This window comes from Gorilla gorilla, chromosome 20 (genome assembly GCF_029281585.2).
Source record: "Gorilla gorilla gorilla isolate KB3781 chromosome 20, NHGRI_mGorGor1-v2.1_pri, whole genome shotgun sequence".
In the NCBI taxonomy this organism is placed as follows: Eukaryota; Metazoa; Chordata; class Mammalia; order Primates; family Hominidae; genus Gorilla; species Gorilla gorilla.
In genome coordinates, this window is record NC_073244.2 from 45,553,909 (window position 1) to 45,572,408 (window position 18,500).

At 53.3% G+C, this 18,500-nt stretch overlaps 1 protein-coding gene across 2 annotated transcripts in view; it reads left to right on the forward strand.

The window, feature by feature from the left end:
- Positions 1-14,311, forward strand: part of WTIP (WT1 interacting protein) — a 32,134-nt gene extending 17,823 nt beyond the window's left edge. The window contains exon 8 of one of the 2 annotated variants that reach the window (XM_063701211.1): positions 9,533-14,311. In XM_063701211.1, coding sequence (XP_063557281.1) covers positions 9,533-9,586 — 54 coding nt within the window. In that variant the 3' untranslated portion in view covers positions 9,587-14,311. Of the gene's footprint in view, positions 1-1,006; positions 2,105-9,532 lie in introns of those variants that run through there. The other variant, XM_031004099.3, reaches the window with a different exon arrangement.
- The last annotated feature ends 4,189 nt before the right edge of the window (positions 14,312-18,500 follow it).

An 18,500-nucleotide genomic window follows, 5' to 3' on the forward strand; every position in this document is an offset into this window, starting at 1 on the left:
GTGGGAGGACTGCTTGAGCCCAGGAGTTTGAGGCTGCAGTGAGCTGAGATCGCACCACTGCATTCCAGCCTGGGTGACAGAGTGAGACCCTGTCTAATAAACAAAAAACAGGCCAAGCACGGTGGCTCATGCCTGTAATCCCAGCATTTTGGGAGGCCGAGGTGAAGGATCACTTGAGGTCAGGAGTTCTAGACCAGCCTGAGCAACATGAAACCCCATCACTACAAAAAATAAACAAAATTCACAGGGCGTGGCAGGGTGTGCCGGTGGTCCCAGCTACTCAGGAGGCTGAGCTGGGAGGATCACTTGAGCCCTGGAGGTTGAGGCTGCAGTGAGCTGGGATCCAGACACTGCATTCCAGCCTGGGCGACAGTGAGAGACCCTGTCTCAAACAAACAACAACAAACGAATAAAAAACACCCAAACCATCAGGTTTTTATGCTGACACCCATGTTGACTGCCCAGCCCTCTCCCTGCAGTCTGACTCATATCCAGTGACTTCCTCTTGGATACCTGAGAGGCAGCTCCAGTCTCCAGTGCTCCATGCCGGGCTTCCCACACCCCCTCTGGCAGAGGAAGAGTTTTTTTTTTTTGAGACGGAGTTTCGCTGTTGTCACCCAGGCTGGAATCCAATGGCAGGCTCTCTGCTCTCTGCAACCTCTGCCTCCTGGGTTTAAGTGATTCTCCAGCCTCAGCCTCCCAAGGAGCTGGGATTACAGGCATGTGCCACTATGCCCGGCTAATTTTGTATTTTTAGTAGAGACAGGGTTTCACCATGTTGGCTGGGCTGGTCTCGAACTCCTGACCGAAGCGATGATCCAGCCGCCTCAGCCTCCCAAAGTGCTGGGATTACAGGTGTGAGCCCCTGCGCCCGGGCGGAAGAGTCTTTATGTTGTTTTGCGGCACCCTGCAGATCTGCCCGTTCCCTCCGTCCCTCCCCCGTCCCGTGACCTCTGATGTGCGCTTGTCTGCTGACTCTGGGGCTGGGGGCTGTGTTCTTCCCTAGGACTGCGGGCTGCAGCTGAGCGGGGAGGAGGGACGCCGTTGCTATCCCCTGGCGGGCCACCTGCTGTGTCGTCGTTGCCACCTGCGGCGCCTCCAACCTGGGCCTCTTCCCTCACCCACTGTGCACGTCACTGAGCTCTGAGCAGGGGAAAACCCGTCCCTGGGCCGGGGTGGGTGTGGGTGTGGAGGGAGGGCCCGCGTGGGTGGCCCTGGTCAGCGTCAGCGGAGCTCCCTCCAATCACACTTTCCCACCGAGCTGCTGTCTGCAGGGGCCGGACCCCCGCGTGGAAGCTTCTATTTATTCACCGTCTGTGCCTGCTCAAGTCACTTCCCTGCGGGCCCTGCCTCCCACCCACCCCATCACCAGCTTTCTCCACTTGGAGGCCCCCTGCGCCCTGCAGCCTCAGGGTAGGCCGTGGGTCACCAGGCTGGAGAGGGCCCCTGTCTTGGCCAGGGGTGCGAGGTGACCCGGCTGCATTCCTGGGTGGGAGCTGCTGTCTGTTGTTCAGGGGCCTGGCCCCCGCCCTCCCCCCACCCCGACCTCGCAAAGCGCAGTCCCAGGCAGGATGTGGTCTGGAAGGCGGGGCTGGCGGGGACATGGGTGTTCCTGCATCTCCTAGCGCAGTTCCTGCTGGTGGGTGGAAGGGTGCCTGGTTTAGGCGGGGTCCCAGGAGGGGGTGAGGAATGACACCCTTGGGGAGGGGGCCTGCAAAGGGCACTGCCTGTGGCCACGTGGTGTCTGTGGGAATTGGTCCTGGGGACTTTGATGGGTGTTTGCGGCCCCAGTTGCCGCCCTGCTCCCTCTTCCAGGGCTCCTGGCTCGGCCCCCCCCCCACCCCCCTGCTCAGCTCGGGAAAATCCCCGTGTGACTCCAGCCCCGGGTCTCGCTCAGGAGCGATGAGAGGGGCGCCCTGGCCACGCTTCAGGAAAGCCTGTGTCTGCGCGCGGGGCAAGGGGCTCCACGACAAAAGGACAAGATTTGACTTAAATTAAGTTTTTCCCTTGAGGATATTTTCATTTTCTTTAAAAGAATATAATTTTCTTCTAAGATCTTGGACCAGCCTTGTTATTTTTAAAGCAAATTCCGGCAAACTCACAAGTGTCTAGTTTGTCTGTTACGGAGCTGGTTTTCAGGTGGTAAGAACCTTGTGGTTTCAGGACTTTTGTATAAATTCCTCTAAAACTTCGCCACGCGTGTCCACCTTTCAGATTTTAGGGGTAGTGTGGGGTTCCGTGTGTGTCCGGGTGTTAAGGGCGGTCGCCCCATGAAATGCAGTGTGGAGGTCCCTCCGTGCTCCCCGGGACACATTGACGGGAATGTGGGGTCTGGACATGGGAGGCCCTGGTCCTGATGCGGAATCCCCAGGGGTTCAGGGGACATCTGGACTGAAGTCACTCGCCCCTGGGAGAGCCTGGACCCGCCTCTTGGCTGCTGCTCTCCCCTTCCTCCCCCACCGTCAGGTGTGAGTTCAGTGAATCACTCGCGGGGCTGGGCTAGGCTCCGGGAACCAGCAGGGCTGTTCAGGCCGAGCCCAAGGGAACACCAGGAGGCGCCCGCAGGGAAGTGGCGGCTTCGGAGTCCAGCAGGGCCGAGGCATGGCGCGGGCGCCACCTGGTGGGCTGAGCCGGCAAGTACAGGGATGGTCAGGGAGCCTTATCCATAGCGTGGAGAGCGCTGCATCTTAGAGTGGGGCCTTCAGCAGGACCAGGGGCCACTTCTTGGAGGAGGTGATCCCACTGGGGCCAGAGAGTAAAGTCCAGGCGTGAAGGCTCCGGTGCTGGCTCTCTCCTGCTAGCTGAGCTGCTTTTTCTTTTCTTTTTTTTTTGAGACGGAGTGTCATTCTGTCACTCAGGCCGGAGTGCAGTGGCGCAATCTTGGCTCACTGCAGCCTCCACCTTCCGGGTTCAAGCAATTCTCCTGTCTCAGTCTCCCGAGTAGCTGGGACTACAGGTGCACGCCACCACGCCCGGCTAATTTTGTATTTTTAGTAGAGACGGGGTTTCACCGTGTTGGTCAGGCTGGTCTCCAACTGCTGACCTCAGGCGATCCACCCACCTCAGCCTCCCAAAGTGCTGGGATTACAGGTGTGTACCACTGCGCCCGGCTTTTTTTTTTTTTTTTTTTTTTTGAGACAGGGTCTCATTCTGTCGCCCAGGCTGGAGTGCATTGGCACAATCTGGGCCTACTGCAACCTCTGCTTCCAGGGTTCAAGTAATTCTCATGCCTCAGCCTCCCCAGTAGCTGAGACTACAGGTGTGCCCCATGATGCCCAGCTATGTTTTTTTTTTTTTTTTAAAGACAGAGTCTGGCTCTGTCGCCCAGGCTGGAGTGCAGTGGCGTGATCTGGGCTGACAACAACCTCTGCCTCCCACGTTCAAGCGTTCTCCTGCCTCAGCCTCCCAAGTGCTGGGATTACAAGTGTGCGCCACCAGGCCTGGCTAATTTTTGTATTTTTAGTAGAGTCGGGATTTCACCATGTTGGCCAGACTGGTCTGGAACTCCTGGCCTCAAGTGATCCATCCGCCTCGACCTTCCAAAGTTCTGGGATTACAGGCATGAGCCACTGTGCCTGGCCTTACTTTTTGTATGTTTAGTTGAGACAGGGTTTCAGCATGTTGGCCAGGTTGGTGTCAAACTCCTGACCTCAAGCGAGCCCACCTTGGCCTCCCAGAGTGTTGGGATTACAGGCTTGAGCCACAGCGCCTGGCCTGGGCTGCTTTGCCTTCTAACTGGTCAGTTGCAAAGCTGTTCTCTGAACTGTCCTCTCTGCTTCCTCCCTCAAACCTGCTTTGAGCCGGGTTTCTCCTTGTTGCCAACCCGGTCCTTCTCCTCCCCTTCCTTTGCGTGTGCCATGGTGGGCCCTGTGCTTACATCCATGGGGTTGCTTCACTGAACCCTGCTCCATCCCGGTCACCATGCACGCTCCTGCCAGCTGGCCTGAGTCATCACAGCTTGGAGTCCCCCCAACCCCACCCAAGTAACACACTTTGTCAAAGGTCGCAGTCAAGGGACTGCATGGCCCTTGGGGCAGTGGCCTCACCAGGCCACACTCTGCCCTTTCTTTCTGGGCCCCTGGGCCCCACATTGCCTTCTGTCAGGGCTGGTGGCCACTGCTCCACCTCCTCCCCCGGAGCTGTGCATGGCAGTTCCCTCCATGGGAGCCACTCTCCCGGGTTTTCTTCCTCCTCAGAACCTTCTCATCTTGGCCTCTATGAAGTCAGGTCCCAGTTGTGACACCTCACTTGACACCCACAAGTCTTGGCCCCTGCTCTCCAAGCTCATTTGCCAACAGCAGTATCTCCATTTCATGCCCAGGGGTGACACTGACCTCATGATTATAGAGATGGAGGATGCTGTGTGAGAACTAGGCTGAGCCATGCCAGTGGCCTGTGACCCTCCAGCCCTGGGTGCCACCCCCCACCTGCCCAAGGGGACCCCCACTGATGTGGTCTCTGCTGACACCTGCGCCTGTGCCTGGGGTCCCTGTCATCCTTCCCTGGTCTGAGTGGCAAGTCTCCTGCCATCCCTGTCCCTGCTATGCGGTGAGCTCTCCAGCTTGGGCCCGCCTGGTGGCTCACGCTCCTCTCCACCGTGCCTGGTTTAGGGCGAGTGCTGAGGCTGGAGCTGACCCTGCCCTGGCCTTCAGGGTCTTGGCTTAGTTCCACCTGCACTGGTCCAAGTCCAGCCTGGTTGCCTAGTGAAGGATCCACAGTGGGTACATAAAGGGCCAAGCGCTGTCCACATGGACACATCCTATGTGGGCGTGAGTGCTCCCTGCAATCCCCAGACAAGCCTGCCTCTGAGAGGGGCTCAGCTCAGAGGCATAGACCCTGGAGGGCTGAGTCTGCCTGTGTGCGTGTGTGTGTGTGTGTGTGTGTGTGTGTGTGTGAGAGAGAGAGAGAGAGAGACAGGGATGGGGGAGAGTGTGTGTATCAATGAGAGAGACGGAGAAAGTCGTGTGTGAAAGGGATTGAATATTTCAGAAAATGAATGAGAGATTGGGAGAGATGGTGGGAGATGGAGTGGGAGAGAGACCTGTTGTTTAAGAGGGAGACTGAGTGACTCCGAGAATGAGGGGGAAAGATACGGAGACAGGATAAGCTGCAGAGAGAGAGAGGGAGAGAGGGATTGAACTGGAGTAAGACCAACAGAGCCCTGATGCGGGGATTTGGGAGGATTTGGCGGGTTCTCAGTGACCCCACTGAGGCCTGACCCACCAGTGGAAAAGGCTCACCTCCTGTAAGTGACCACACTGTGGGGTGTAATTGTGTGTGTATTTGTGTGTGTGTGTGTTGGCGTCGCCCTGATGGCCTCTTGGAGGGTCCTGGGGCGGGTGGGTCTTGGGCATGGGGTGCCCTCTGCCCTCATTCTTTCTTCATCCGGGCTCCCTGCCCCTGTTGGGGTGGGAAGCACAGATGTCAGCTTGCTGAGCTGCAGGTACCATGACAATCCCAAGTGGAACTGCTCTTGGGGGGCTGTGTGGGGAGGGGCCACTGGGCAGGATTTATGAGACCTGGGCAGAGGTGTGGGGAGCAGTGTGGGCCAGAGGGTGACTGGAGGTTGGGGTGTGTTGGGTAGGGTGCGGCTGTGCTCATCCCTCCCACCCAGCCCCGCCCTGAGGCTGGTCTCTAGCTCGTGAGCAGAGGCCGAGAGAAGGCCCTTCCCCATCACAGGGTCCTGTCTCCGTGTCTGGCAGCTGTCATCTGGCCAGGAGGCCAGCAAGGACTTCCGGTGCCACACTCGGGAGGGGTGAGGGCTTTGCTGGCTGCAGGGTTAGGAGTAGGCGCAGCCTGTGGGGCCCACCCAGGAGAGCCTTGGGGTGGGGATCAAGAACAGGTCTGGGAGAGGGGGGAGCACCAGGGCCACCTGCAGCCTCCACCCAGCCCAGCTCTGGAGGCTTTGCCCCCACCCCGCCCCCATGGTAGGCGTGTTCCCTAGAGGCTGGTGGGGACCTGGGAGAGGGGCATGTGCACACATTTCATGGGGATGATGGGGGATTCTGGGAGCCAGCCTGGGTGGGGGCTCAGAGGTGGGAGGGGCCCTGAGGCCTGAGGTGGTGGAAGGAGCTCACCTATCTCAGGCCCAGGCCCTTGCCAGGTTCCTAGTCCCTTCCCGGATACCCCAGGGTGGCCTGGGATCCTGGAGAGTGCTCAGGAAACTCAGGAGGAGTGTGGACGCAGCTCCTCTCCTTCCACCCACTTCCCTGGCCCTGAGGGCATTGCTGGGCCACCATCCCAGACCTGGGGCATGTGTCACAGGGCTGCCAGGAGGGCACAGGGCCCAAGGATTCCCCAGGGATGCCAGCCCCCCTGTGGGCCCTCAGGACTGGTAGCCCTGGGCCCCCTGGCGCTTTGTAGGGAGGTGCTCAGCAGTGATGGTTGTGTGCCTGTCACACCCGCCCACCTGTGCCTCCCCCCACCTGCCACGCCCATTGTCCTACACCCAGCGCACACTCCTCTCCACGCTGCGCACGTGAACCCGCCCGGGTCACACACCTGCCCTGCCATGGTGACAGGACTGTGTGGGATCTCTGCCTCCCTGCCTGAAGTTCCTGCCATTGGGACCTGTCACAGGCACACAGGACACAGCTGGCTCACCCTCTTCTCTGACAGCACCTGGGCCATCCCTGATAGTGATCAGCCCTGCTGAGGAAGGGTTAGGGTGGGCTGCAGGCCGGAGGCCAGGGAGAGGCGCTGGACCGGGCCTGGCGTTTACTCACCCTCCTCCCATCCCACACTGTCCCGGAGCCTCCATCTCCACCTGAGCCAGCTGGGCTGATGCGGATTTCCAGGCATCCTCAGCGGGACCCATGGCCTGGGGTCACCACCTTCCTGAGCTGCGTGGATCTCAGCCAGGACTTCTTGTCCCTGAGAACAGATTGGGGCTGGGAGTCCCAGCCCATCCCTGGACCAGCCCTGCCATCAGCTTGCCCAGCCTAGTTCCCTTTCTCTTCTGCGCTCTGAATGTGCACTCCGCGTGTTCAGACGCTCATGGTTTCTGATGAGAAGTTGGCTGTGTCTCTCATGGAGCCTCTCTCGGAGGCGATAAGTGACTTTTCTCTTGCTGCCGTCAAGATTCCTGGCTGTGGATTGGATGGATGGGAAGCTCTGTCCCTGAACAGCCCTTGTGACTATGGGGCTTTCCTTCCACAGTGTGCACTGAGGGTGCAGGCCAAACCTTTTAAAGAATAAACAGAAAGAAATCGGCTCTTTCACTTCTTGCAAGTTGGTGAAAACAGACTCTTCCAGGGAATTTTAACTTTTTATCATCCTATTTACTCTAGAAAGCCTTGTCTAGTGTTTTAGAGCTTGTAGGGTTTAAGAAAACTAGTTAACAGCCAGGCATGGTGGTTCACGCCTGTAATCCCAGCACTTTGGGAGGCTGTGGCGGATAGGTCACTTGAGGTCAGGAGTTTGAGACAATCCTGGCCAACATGGCGAAACCCCATCTCTACTAAAATTACAAAAACTAGCCAGGTGTGGTGGTGGGCACCTGTAGTCCCAGCTACTAGGGAGGAGGCTGAGGCACGAGAATCGCTTGAACTGGGGAGACTGAGGTTGCAGTGAGCCGAGATCACGCCACTGCACTCCAGCCTGGGTGACAGAGCTAGACGCTATCTCAAAAATAAATAAATAAATAAATATAAATAAAACTGGTTAAAAATTGAGTCTCCCTGAAGTAGGTGCTCTTTCCATGTGAAAACTACCTTTTTGGTTTGGTTTGAAGGTAAGAAAGAGCGGGAGAAACTTTGCTCTTTTCATTTAATAATTGTGTTCAGCCTGGCCGGGTGCGGTGGCTCACGCCTGTAATCCCAGCACTTTGGGAGGCCGAGGTGGGCGGATCACCTGAGGTCGGGAGTTTGAGACCAACCTGACCAATATGGAGAAACCCTGTCTCTACTAAAAATACAAAACTTTTAGCCGGGCATGGTGGCGCATGCCTGTAATCCCAGCTACTCGGGAGGCTGAGGCAGAAGAAGCGCTTGAACCCGGGAGGCGGAGGTTGCAGTCAGCCGAGATCGTGCCATTGCACTCCAGCCTGGGCAACAAGAGTGAACTCTGTCTCAAAAAAAAAAAAAAAAAATTGTGTTCAGCCTATGATGAAATACTTGATTATTAGATAGCAGTGTCACTAATAAGTTTTAAGTTGTCCAGAGTTAATTGTGAACATCAGAACAGGATTCTTATGACAAAAGCAGTTGTCTTAAGATGAATGGCTCATATTTGGGTGCAGTATTTGATGCCCAAAAGAACAAACATAAACCAAAAAAAAAAAAAAAAAAATTCCAGACTGTCCCCTTTGGATGCCAGTTGAATCTGTGTCTTGTGCCCCCTGAGGGTCTGCCCGGTCACATCCCCTTGTCTTCTCTAGGGTTCACGGGGATCCTTCTCATCCTCTTCTAGGTACCAGGTTCCATTAGTTTTGTCTGTCAGTCTTGTCACCAGGGAGCTGGAGACCTGGAGGGGAGCCCTGGTGTCTGGGACAGTGCTTGTCAGTGGATGGGCTTTTGCATAGGGGGATGGGGTAGGGAGTGAGTCATTGCATTATAGACTTGGACTAGGTGGATGCTATTTTTCTTGGTGGTGGTGATGGGAGAAGCTGTTGGGTTACTTCACAGAGGAAGCCCGAGCTCCCTGCTGAAGACGATAAATGATGCGCAGATTTCAATCCATCCTACGGCTTCAGCCTCCAGTCCTGGTCTCACACATCCCCTGGAGCAGAGCCTGATTCCCAGCCTCTGTAGCTGGTTGAGGAGCAAATAGGTTTCCCTGTCCTGACTCCACCTTGGAGCATCTTCCCTTGAGACCCACCAAGCTCCCTTTCAGTCACAGCATCTTCCTCCTGCTCCATGTGGTTGAAATCTCAGGTGCTCTAAGGATCCCTCCTCATTCTCTTTGTTAGTGTGAGGTGGGACTTTTTTTTTTTTTTTTTGAGATGGAGTCTTGCTCTGTCGCCCAGGCTGGAGTTCAGTGGCAGGATTTCAGCTCAGTACAGCCTTGGCCTCCCAGGTTCAAGTGACTCTCCAGCCTCAGCCTCCCAAGTAGCTGGGATTACAGGCACTTGCCATCAGTCCCAGCTAATTTTTTATATTTTTAGTGAATACAGGGTTTCATCATGTTGGCCAGGCTGGTCTCTAACTCCTGACCTTAAGTGATCTGCCCGCCTCAGCCTCCTAAAGTGCTAGGATTATAGGTGTGAGCCACTGCACCTGGCCTGTGAGGTGGGAAGTTTCAATACTCCCTTAGCCTTGGTTTGGTCACCAGAAGGAGGGGACATGAGTGAAGGTCCCAGTCCACCCTATGCAAGCAGAAGCCTTTTTGGTTTTATTTTTAAAGGTGCGTTGACCCGTGTACCTTTGCATGGACATGTTCTTATTTGGGGTTACCTTTGTGTTGACTTTGTGTGGCCAGGACCCTGGAGATGAGGCCAGGATGGCCGACTCCAACCCCTTAGCTGCTTCCTTGCCCTGTATGGAGCAGCTCAGCCTGGGATGCAGGAGCAGCTGTGTCCCTCCGTTCCCGCCAGGCCTCTCCCCCTGCCTTCTGGGACTGGAAGTTCCTAGGAGTCCTGAAGCGCTGAGCTGCAGGAGGCTTCTCATGGCCCCAGGACACACCCATCACCCCATCTGTATTGAGATGTTATCTAGAGAGACGCCTCTAGTAAAATCCGCTCTGTGACGGTGGTGTATAAACATTTTCTGTGCAAGGACCTTGCCCTCCTTTTCAAAAAAGTAAGTATGACTCCCATGTGAAAATTTTCTTCTACAACACGACATACGTTCATTGTGGTACATTTAGGAAATTTAAATGATTTATTTCTTATAAAACATCATCTGTTTTTCTACTGGACCTGGCTTTTATAAATCATGCGGTGATAAATAATATGGCAGTTAGAGCTGGGTGCGGTTGGCTCCTGCCTGTGGTCCCAGCTACCTGGGAGGCAGAGGCAGGAGGATCGCTTGAGGCCAGGATTCCAGGCTGCAGGGAGCTATGACTGCCAGTGCACTCCAGCCAGGGTAACACAGCGAGACCCTGTGTTAGGCTGTTTTCACGCTGCTGATAAAGACATCCCCAAGACTGGGAAGAAAAAGAGGTTTAATTGGATTTACAGTTCCACATGGCTGGGGAGGCCTCAGAATCATGGTGGGAGGCAAAAGGCACTTTCATGGTGGCGGCAAGAGAAAAATGACAGAGATGCAAAAGCAGAAACCCCCGATAAAACCATCAGATCTTGTGAGACTTCTTCACTACCATGAGAACAGTGTGGGGGAAACTGCCCCCATGATTCAGATTCTCTCCCACTGGGTCCCTCCCACAAAATGTGGGAATTAAGGGAGTACAGTTCAAGATGAGATTTGGGTGGAGACACAGAGCCAAACGATATCATTCTGCCCCTGGCCCCTTCAAATCTCATGTCCTCACATTTCAAAACCAATCATGACTTCCCAACAGTCCCCCAAATTCTTAACTCATTTCAGCATTAAACCAAAAGTCCACAGTCCAAAGTCTAATCTGAGACAAGGCAAGGCCCTTCCACCTATGAGCCTGTAAAATCAAAAGCAAGTTAGTTACTTCCTAGATACAATGGGGGTACAGGTATTGGGTAAATATAGCCATTCCAAATGGGAGAAATTGGCCAAAACAAAGGGGTTACAGGACCCATGCAAGTCCAAAATCCAGCGGGGCAGTCAAATTTTGAAGCTCCAAAGTGATTTCCTTTGACTCCATGTCTCATATCCAAGTCACAGTGATGCAAGAGGTGTGTTCCCATAGTCTTAGGCAGCTCCACCCCTGTGGCTTTGCAGGGTATAGCTCCCCTCCTGGTTTCTTTCATGGGCTGGCATTGAGTGTCTGCGGCTTTTCCAGGCACCTTGTGCAAGCTGTCAGTGTATCTACCATTCTGGTGTTTGGAGGATGGTGGCCTTCTTCTTACAGCTCTACTAGGCAGTACCCCAGGAGGGATACTGTGTTTGGGCTCCAACCCCACATTTCCCTTCTGCTCTGCCCTAGCAGAGGTTCTCCAAGAGGGCCCCTCCCCTGCAGCAAACTTTTGCCTGGGCATCCAGGCATTTTCATACATCTTCTGAAATCTAGATCGAGGTTCCCAAACCTCAATTCTTGACTTCTGTACACCCACAGGCTCAACACCACATGGTGGCTGCCAAGGTTTGGGGTTTGCACTCTCTGAAACCATGGGCTGAGCTGTACCTTGGCCCCTTTTAGCAATGGCTGGAGTGGCTGGGACACAAGGCAGCAAGTCCTAGGCTGCACACAGCATGGGGACTTTGGGTCCAGCCCACAAAACCATTTTTTCCTCCTAGGCTTCTGGGTCTGTGATGGGAAGACCAATGACATGCCCTGGAGACATTTTCCCCATTGTCTTGGGGTTAAACATTCCCCTCCTTGTTACTTATGCAAATTTCTGCAGCCAGCTTGAATTTCTTCTCAAAAAATGGGTGTTTCTTTACTGCATCATCAGGCTACAAATTTTCCAATTTTTTATGCTCTGTTTCCCTTTTAAAATGGAATGTTTTTAAACCCAAGTCACCTCTTGAATGCTTTTCTGCTTAGAAATTTCTTCCGCCAGATACCCTAAATTATCTCTCTCAAGTTCAAAGTTCCACAAATCTCTAGGGCAGGGGCAAAATGCCGCCAATCTCTTTGCTTAAACATAACAAGAATCACCTTTGCTCCAGTTCCCAACAAGTTCCTCATCTCCATCTGAGACCACATCAGCCTGGACCTTAGTATTCATATCACTATCAGCATTTTTATCCAATATTAAACAAATTTCTAGGAGGTTCCAAACTTTCCCACATTTTCCTATATTCTTCTGAGCCCTCCAAACTGTTCCAGCCTCTGCCTGTTACCCAGTTCCAAAGTCGCTTCCACATTTTCGGGTATGTTTTCAGCAACACCCCACTCCCAGTACCAATTTACTGTATTAGTTTGTTTTCATGCTGCTGATAAAGACATACCTGTGACTGGGAAGAAAAAGAGGTTTAATGGGACTTGCAGCTCCACATGGCTGGGAGGCCTCAGAATCATGGCCTGAGGCAAAAGGTACGTGGTAGCGGCAAGAGAAAATGAAAGGTGCAAAAGCGGAAACCCTCGATAAAACCATGAGATCTCGTGAGACATATTCACTACCATGAGAACAATATGGGGGAAACTGCCCCCATGATTCAAAATATTTCCCATTGGGTCCCTCCCACAACACGTGGGAATTATGGGAGTACAATTCAAGATGAGATTTCGGTGGGGACACAGAGCCAAACCGTATCAGACCCCGTCTCTACAAAAACAAAAACAAAACAAAAAAAAGTAGCTATTTGTTTGGGCCTGGCTTTCGTTATTTACCAAGGATCAAGACCTGAACGTGAAAATGGCAGGCCAAGGGTTCCTGCCTTTGGATGCACATGGCCACCTTGCCCACTAGAACATCTGTGCCAAGCAGTGTTCCCATCAGTCATAGGAAAATACCGTTTCCCGCATCCTTACCAACCCTAGGTGTTGCCAATAAGAAAACAAAGTCTGTATCGATTTGATGAAAATAATTTGAATGTGTGCATTTGATGAGCTGTGAGAATGAGAATCTTTTGCATGCATTGGCCATGGGCTTCCCTTTTGTGAGTTGCCTGTGAATGTCCTTTTCCCAGTTTACTAGTTTGGGATTGAATATTCTTACACATTTATTTGGTGAAGAACTTTTATTTCAAATTATGAAAGAAAAAAATACTTGCTAGAATTCTGATTTGAAGTGCTTTCAAATTCTGTGTTAATTTGGAGCTGACACCCTTTAATATTGAGTCCTGGCTTTGAGGGTCTGGTGCATTTCCTCCATTCACTGAAGTTTTATTTTACATCTCTCAGTAGAGCTTTATGGATTAGGGTCTTCAGAAGCCTTACTTGTTTTTCTGGCTCTGTTTTCTTGTGCAGAAACTCCACCACTGTGCTAAAGAGACAGTGGTGGAGGTGCTGGGCATGCTGCCTTTCTCCTGGCTCTAATGGGAAGGCCAAGAGGCGGGTCAGGGTCAGACTCAACCTTGAGTCTGGCATTGGCTGTTGGCATCATGAGGACCCCACGTATCGTACTTTGATAAAGTGAATAAATGGAATTCTCCTTTACCTCAAGAATGCCTTATGTGTTGTGTGTAGCATGCACCTTCCTGTGGAAACAACTTCACGTGTGAGAGAGAGCCCTGGCACGCAGGTGATTTCAGGACCCCCAGCCCATCCCATGGCGCAGGATCCAGGCAGCTGCGGTGCAGGCGAGGACCCCTGGCTGGGCGCGGTCCTGTGCGGGTCCCTGTGCGGTGCAGGCGTCCATGCACTCTGAGACTCTCAGCCTGCTCTGTGGCCTGTCACGTTGTGTGTGGGGCAAGACGCTTGGGTGCACATATGTGAGAATGGGACTGTGTGTGTGAGTGGAATGCGCTGTTGGGAGCGTGTGGGGTGTGTGTGTGGCACCTGCAGTTGGGGTGTGTGACTGTGTAGGGTGGGGATCTGTGATTATATGAATATGAGGGTGTGATTGTTGCTGGGACTGGGCACGTGGCTGCCTCTGTCTCTGCCTCTGTGTCTGATAGAGACGGGAAGAGGTGGGGGAGGCCTTGTGTGGGGGCCCTGCGGGGCAGGGCCAGGGGAACCTTCCTCACTTTACACCATCTGAGGACCCTCCCCAAGGGGAAAAGCCAGCTACAGTGGAAAAGCACTGGTGGAGTGGGCTTCATCCTGGGGAGAGAGGCTGGGAGACTGCAGCTGAAAGGTGTGGGCTCCAGGAGGGCCGCAGGGGGCTGAGCGTCAGGGTCAGGGAACAGAGGGCCGCCCTCCCTCCATCTTCCTTCCTTCTCTGGACCCTGTAGCAATGTGTCCCCCTCCCACCCGCACAGCTGCAGGTGGAGCCAGCTGGGGGGCTCTCTAGAGGGAGTGGGGTCCTCTGAGGGCAGAGAGGGCCAGGAGGCTTCCTGAGGACCTGAGGCCCCTGTGGGCCTCCCAGGGCTGGGCCTGTGGTCTGATCTGCTTTGCCCTGGGAGGGACGTGCTCAGTGGTGGGGTTTGTGTAGCTGTCACTCACTCACTTGCCTGTGCCCAGCCACTCACCTGTCTCTCCCATCACCCCCCCACCCGATACACACGTGGTTCCTCAACTACCATGAGGGGAAGTTCCTGGGTGTCACACGCATCCATGCCACCCACCACACTGCAGGTTACAGGACTGCCCCACAAACACCATCATGTCTGCCTGAGGTTACCTGGCACACAGGTATCCTCACCTGCATAACATGACCAGATCATGCACTTTCTATGCCAGGGCCAGGGCCAGGGCAAGCTTGCACCTTCAGCCTTGGGGACACTGGGGGTGGTGGTGGCTGGAGGCCAGGGAAGTCACCAGGGTGGAGACATCATCTACCTCCAGGAGAGGGTTGATATCAGACATCTCCCGTGCACCACTTTGAGCCACCTCAGCCTCACCTGGGAATCTGGCTGCAGGTGAGTCCCAGCAGTGGACCAGCATGGGACCAGCAGTTCCATGAAGCTTTAGACCATCTCTAGGCTTAGGAAGGGGCTCCCTTGTCATCACTTGGTCCGGGCTGCATGTCTTGTGACCAAGGGCTCTGGACAGCAGATGCAGCCAGCCAGAGTGTGGGGCTGAGGGGTCTGGGCACAGGAGGGATGCAAGGGCTTCCCTGCACCCCCATGGCCACCATTTCAGAGGGAGGACAGCAATTGTTTGGGTTTGTCCTGTGAGTGGTGGCAGAGAGCAGGGCCCTGGGCAGGTCCAGGGCCAGACAGGAATCCTGTGCTGCAGCCTCGGGGCCACAAGGGCACAGCATGGGGCCAGTGTGGGGGTGTTCCCTGTGCCAAACACATTGGCAGGAGGTGCCCTGGGGTCAGTGGGTATGTCAGAGCTGTCAGGCCTCTGAGCCCAAGCTAAGCCATCATATCCCCTGTGACCTGCATGTATACATCCAGATGGCCTGAAGTAACTGAAGAATCACAAAAGAAGTGAAAATGGCTTGTTCCTGCCTTAACTGATGGCATTACCTTGTGAAATTCCTTCTCCTGACTCATCCTGGCTCAAAAGCTCCCCCACTGAGCACCTTGTGACCCCCACCCCTGCCAGCCAGAGGACAACCTCCTTTGACTGTAATTTTCCACTGCCTACCCAAATCCTATAAAACGGCCCCACCCCTATCTCCCCTCGCTGACTCTGTTTTCGGACTCAGCCCGCCTGCACCCAGGTGAAATAAACAGCCTTGTTGCTCACACAAAGCCTGTTTGGTGGTCTCTTCACACGTACGCGCGTGAAATTTGGTGCCGTGACTTGGATGGGGGGACCTCCCTTGGGAGATCAATCCCCTGTCCTCCTGCTCTTTGCTCCATGAGAAAAAGATCCACGTACAACCTCTGGTCCTCAGACCAACCAGCCCAAGGATCATCTCCCCAATTTTAAGTTGGGTAGGTGGCCTCTCTTTACTCTCTTCTCCAACCTCTCTCACTATCCCTCCACCTCTTTCTCCTTTCAGTCTTGGTGCCACACTTCAATCTCTCCCTTCTCTTAATTTCAGTTCCTTTTCTGGTAGAGACAGAGAAGACGCGTATTATCTGTGAGCCCAAAACTCTGGTGCCAGTCAAGGACTCGGGAAAACAGCCTTCCCTTGGTGTTTAATCACTGCGAGGACGCCTGCTTGATTATTCACCCACGTTTCAGAGGTGTCTGATCACTGCGGGGACGCCTGCCTTGATCCTTCACCCTTAGTGGCAAGCACCACTTTTTGGGGGGCAAGCAACCCCCCACCCCTTCTCTCCGTGTCTGTACCCTCTCTTTTCTCTCCACTTTCTTGGGGGGCAAGCACTCCCCACTCCTTCTCCACTTTCCAGGGGGACAAGCACCCCCCTCCCCTTCTCTCCATGTCTCTACCCTCTCTTTTCTCTGGACTTGCCTCCTTCCCTATAGGCAAACTTCCACCCTCCATTCCTCCTTCTTCTCCTTTAGCCTGTGTTCTCAAGAACTTAAAACCTCTTCAACTCACACCTGACCTAAAGCCTAAATGCCTTATTTTCTTCTGCAATGCCGCTTAACCTCAATACAAACTTGACAATGGTTCAAAATAGCCAGAAAATGGCACTTTCAAGTTCTCCATCCTACAAGATCTAGATAATTCTTGTCATAATATGGGCAAATGGTCTGAGGTGCTTGATGTCCAGGCATTCTTTTACACACTGGTCCCTCCCTAGTCTCTGTTCCCAATGCAACTCATCCCAAATCTTCCTTCTTCCCCCCCCTCCCCGCCTGTCCCCTCAGTCCCAACCCCAAGTGTTGCTGCGTCTTTCCAATCTTTCTTCTTTACAGACCCATCTGACATCTCCCCTCCTCCCCAGGCTGCTCCTCACCAGGCCAAGCCAGGTCCCAATTCTTCCTCAGCCTCTGCTCCCCCACCCTATAATCCTTTCATCACCTCCCCTCTTCACACCTGGTCCGGCTTACAGTTTCATTCCACGACTAGTCCTCCCCCACCTGCCCAACAATTTCCTCTTAAAGAGGTAGCTGGAGCTAAAGGCATGTCAAGGTTAACACTCCTTTTTCTTTATCCGACCTCTCCCAAATCAGTCAGTGTTTAGGATCTTTTTCCTCAAATATAAAAACCCAGCCCAGTTCATGGCTTGTTTGGCAGCAACCCTGAGACACTTTACAGCCCTAGATCCTAAAAGGTCAAAAAGCTGTCTTATTCTCAATATACATTTTATTACCTAATCTGCTCCCAACATTAAATAAAACTCCAAAAATTAAACTCCAGCCCTCAAACCCCACAACAGGACTTAATTAACCCCACCTTCAAGATGTACAGTAATAGACTAGAGGCAGCCAAGTAGCAACATATTTCTGAGTTGCAATTCCTTGCCTCCACTGTGAGAGAAACCCCAGCCACATCTCCAGCACACAAGAACTCCAAACACCTGAACCGCAGTGGCCAGGCGTTCCTTCAGGACTGCCTGCCCCAGGAGCTTGCTTCAAGTGCTGGAAATCTGGCCACTAGGCCAAGGAATGCCTGCAGCCTGGGATTCCTCCTAAGCCATGTCCCATCTGTGTGGGACCCCACTGGAAATCAGACTGTCCAACCCGGCAGCCACTCTCAGAGCCCCTGGAACTCTGGCCCAAGGCTCTCTGACTGACTCCTTCCCAGATCTTCTCAGCTTAGTGGCTGAAGACTGATGCAGCCTGATCGCCTTGGAAGCCCCCTGGACCATCCTGGACGCCGAGCTTCTGGTGACTCTCACAGTGGAGGGTAAGTCCGTCCCCTTCTTAATCAATACAGAGGCTACCCCCTCCACATTACCTTCTTTTCAAGGGCCTGTTTCCTTTGCCTCCATAACTGTTGTGGGTATTGACGGCCAGGCTTCTAGACCCCTTAAATCTCCCCCACTCTGTTGCCAACTTGGACAATACTCTTGTGTGCACTTCTTTTTAGTTATCCCCACCTGCCTAGTTCCCTTATTAGGTCTAGGCATTTTAACTAAATTATCTGCTTCCCTGACTATTCCTAGGCTACAGCCACACCTCATTGCTGCCCTTTTCTCCAGTTCAAAGCCTCCTTCACATCTTCCCCTTGTATCTCTGCACCTTAATCCACAAGTATAGGACACCTCTACTGCCTCCTTGGTGACTGATCATGCACCCCTTACCACCCCATTAAAATCTAATCACCCTTACCCTGCTCAATGCCAATATCCCATCCCACAGCATGCTTTGAAAGGATTAAATCCTGTTATCACTCACCTGCTACAGCATGGCCTTTTAAAGCTTATAAACTCTCCTTATAATTCCCCCATTTTACCTGTCCAAAAACTGGAAAAGCCTTACGGGTTAGTTCAGGATCTGCACCTTATCAACCAAATTGTCTTGCCTATCCACCCCATGGTGCCAAAGCCATATACTCTTCTATTCTCAATACCTCCCTCCCCAACCCCTCCATAACCCATTATTCTGTTCTGGATCTCAAACACGCTTTCTTTACTATTCCTTTGCACACTCATCCCAGCCTCTCTTTGCTTTCACTTGGACTGACCCTGACAACCATCAGCCTCAGCAAATTACCTGGGCTGTACTACTGCAAGCCTTCACAGACAGCCCCCATTACTTCAGTCAAGCCCAAATTTCATCCTCATCTGTTACCTATCTCAGCATAATTCTCATAAAAACACACGTGCTCTCCCTGCTGATCATGTCTGGCTAATCTCCCAGACCCCAGTCCCTTCTACAAAACAACAACTCCTTTCCTTACTAGGCATGGTTAGGTACTTCCGCCTTTGGATACCTAGTTTTGCCATCCTCACAAAAGCAAACCTAGCTGACCCCACAGATCCTAACACCTCTCAGCAAGCCAAACTCATTGCCTTAACTCAGGCCCTCACTCTTGCAAAGAGACTTTGCATCAGTATTTATACTGACTGTCAATATGCCTTCCGTATCCTGCACCACCATACTCCTGC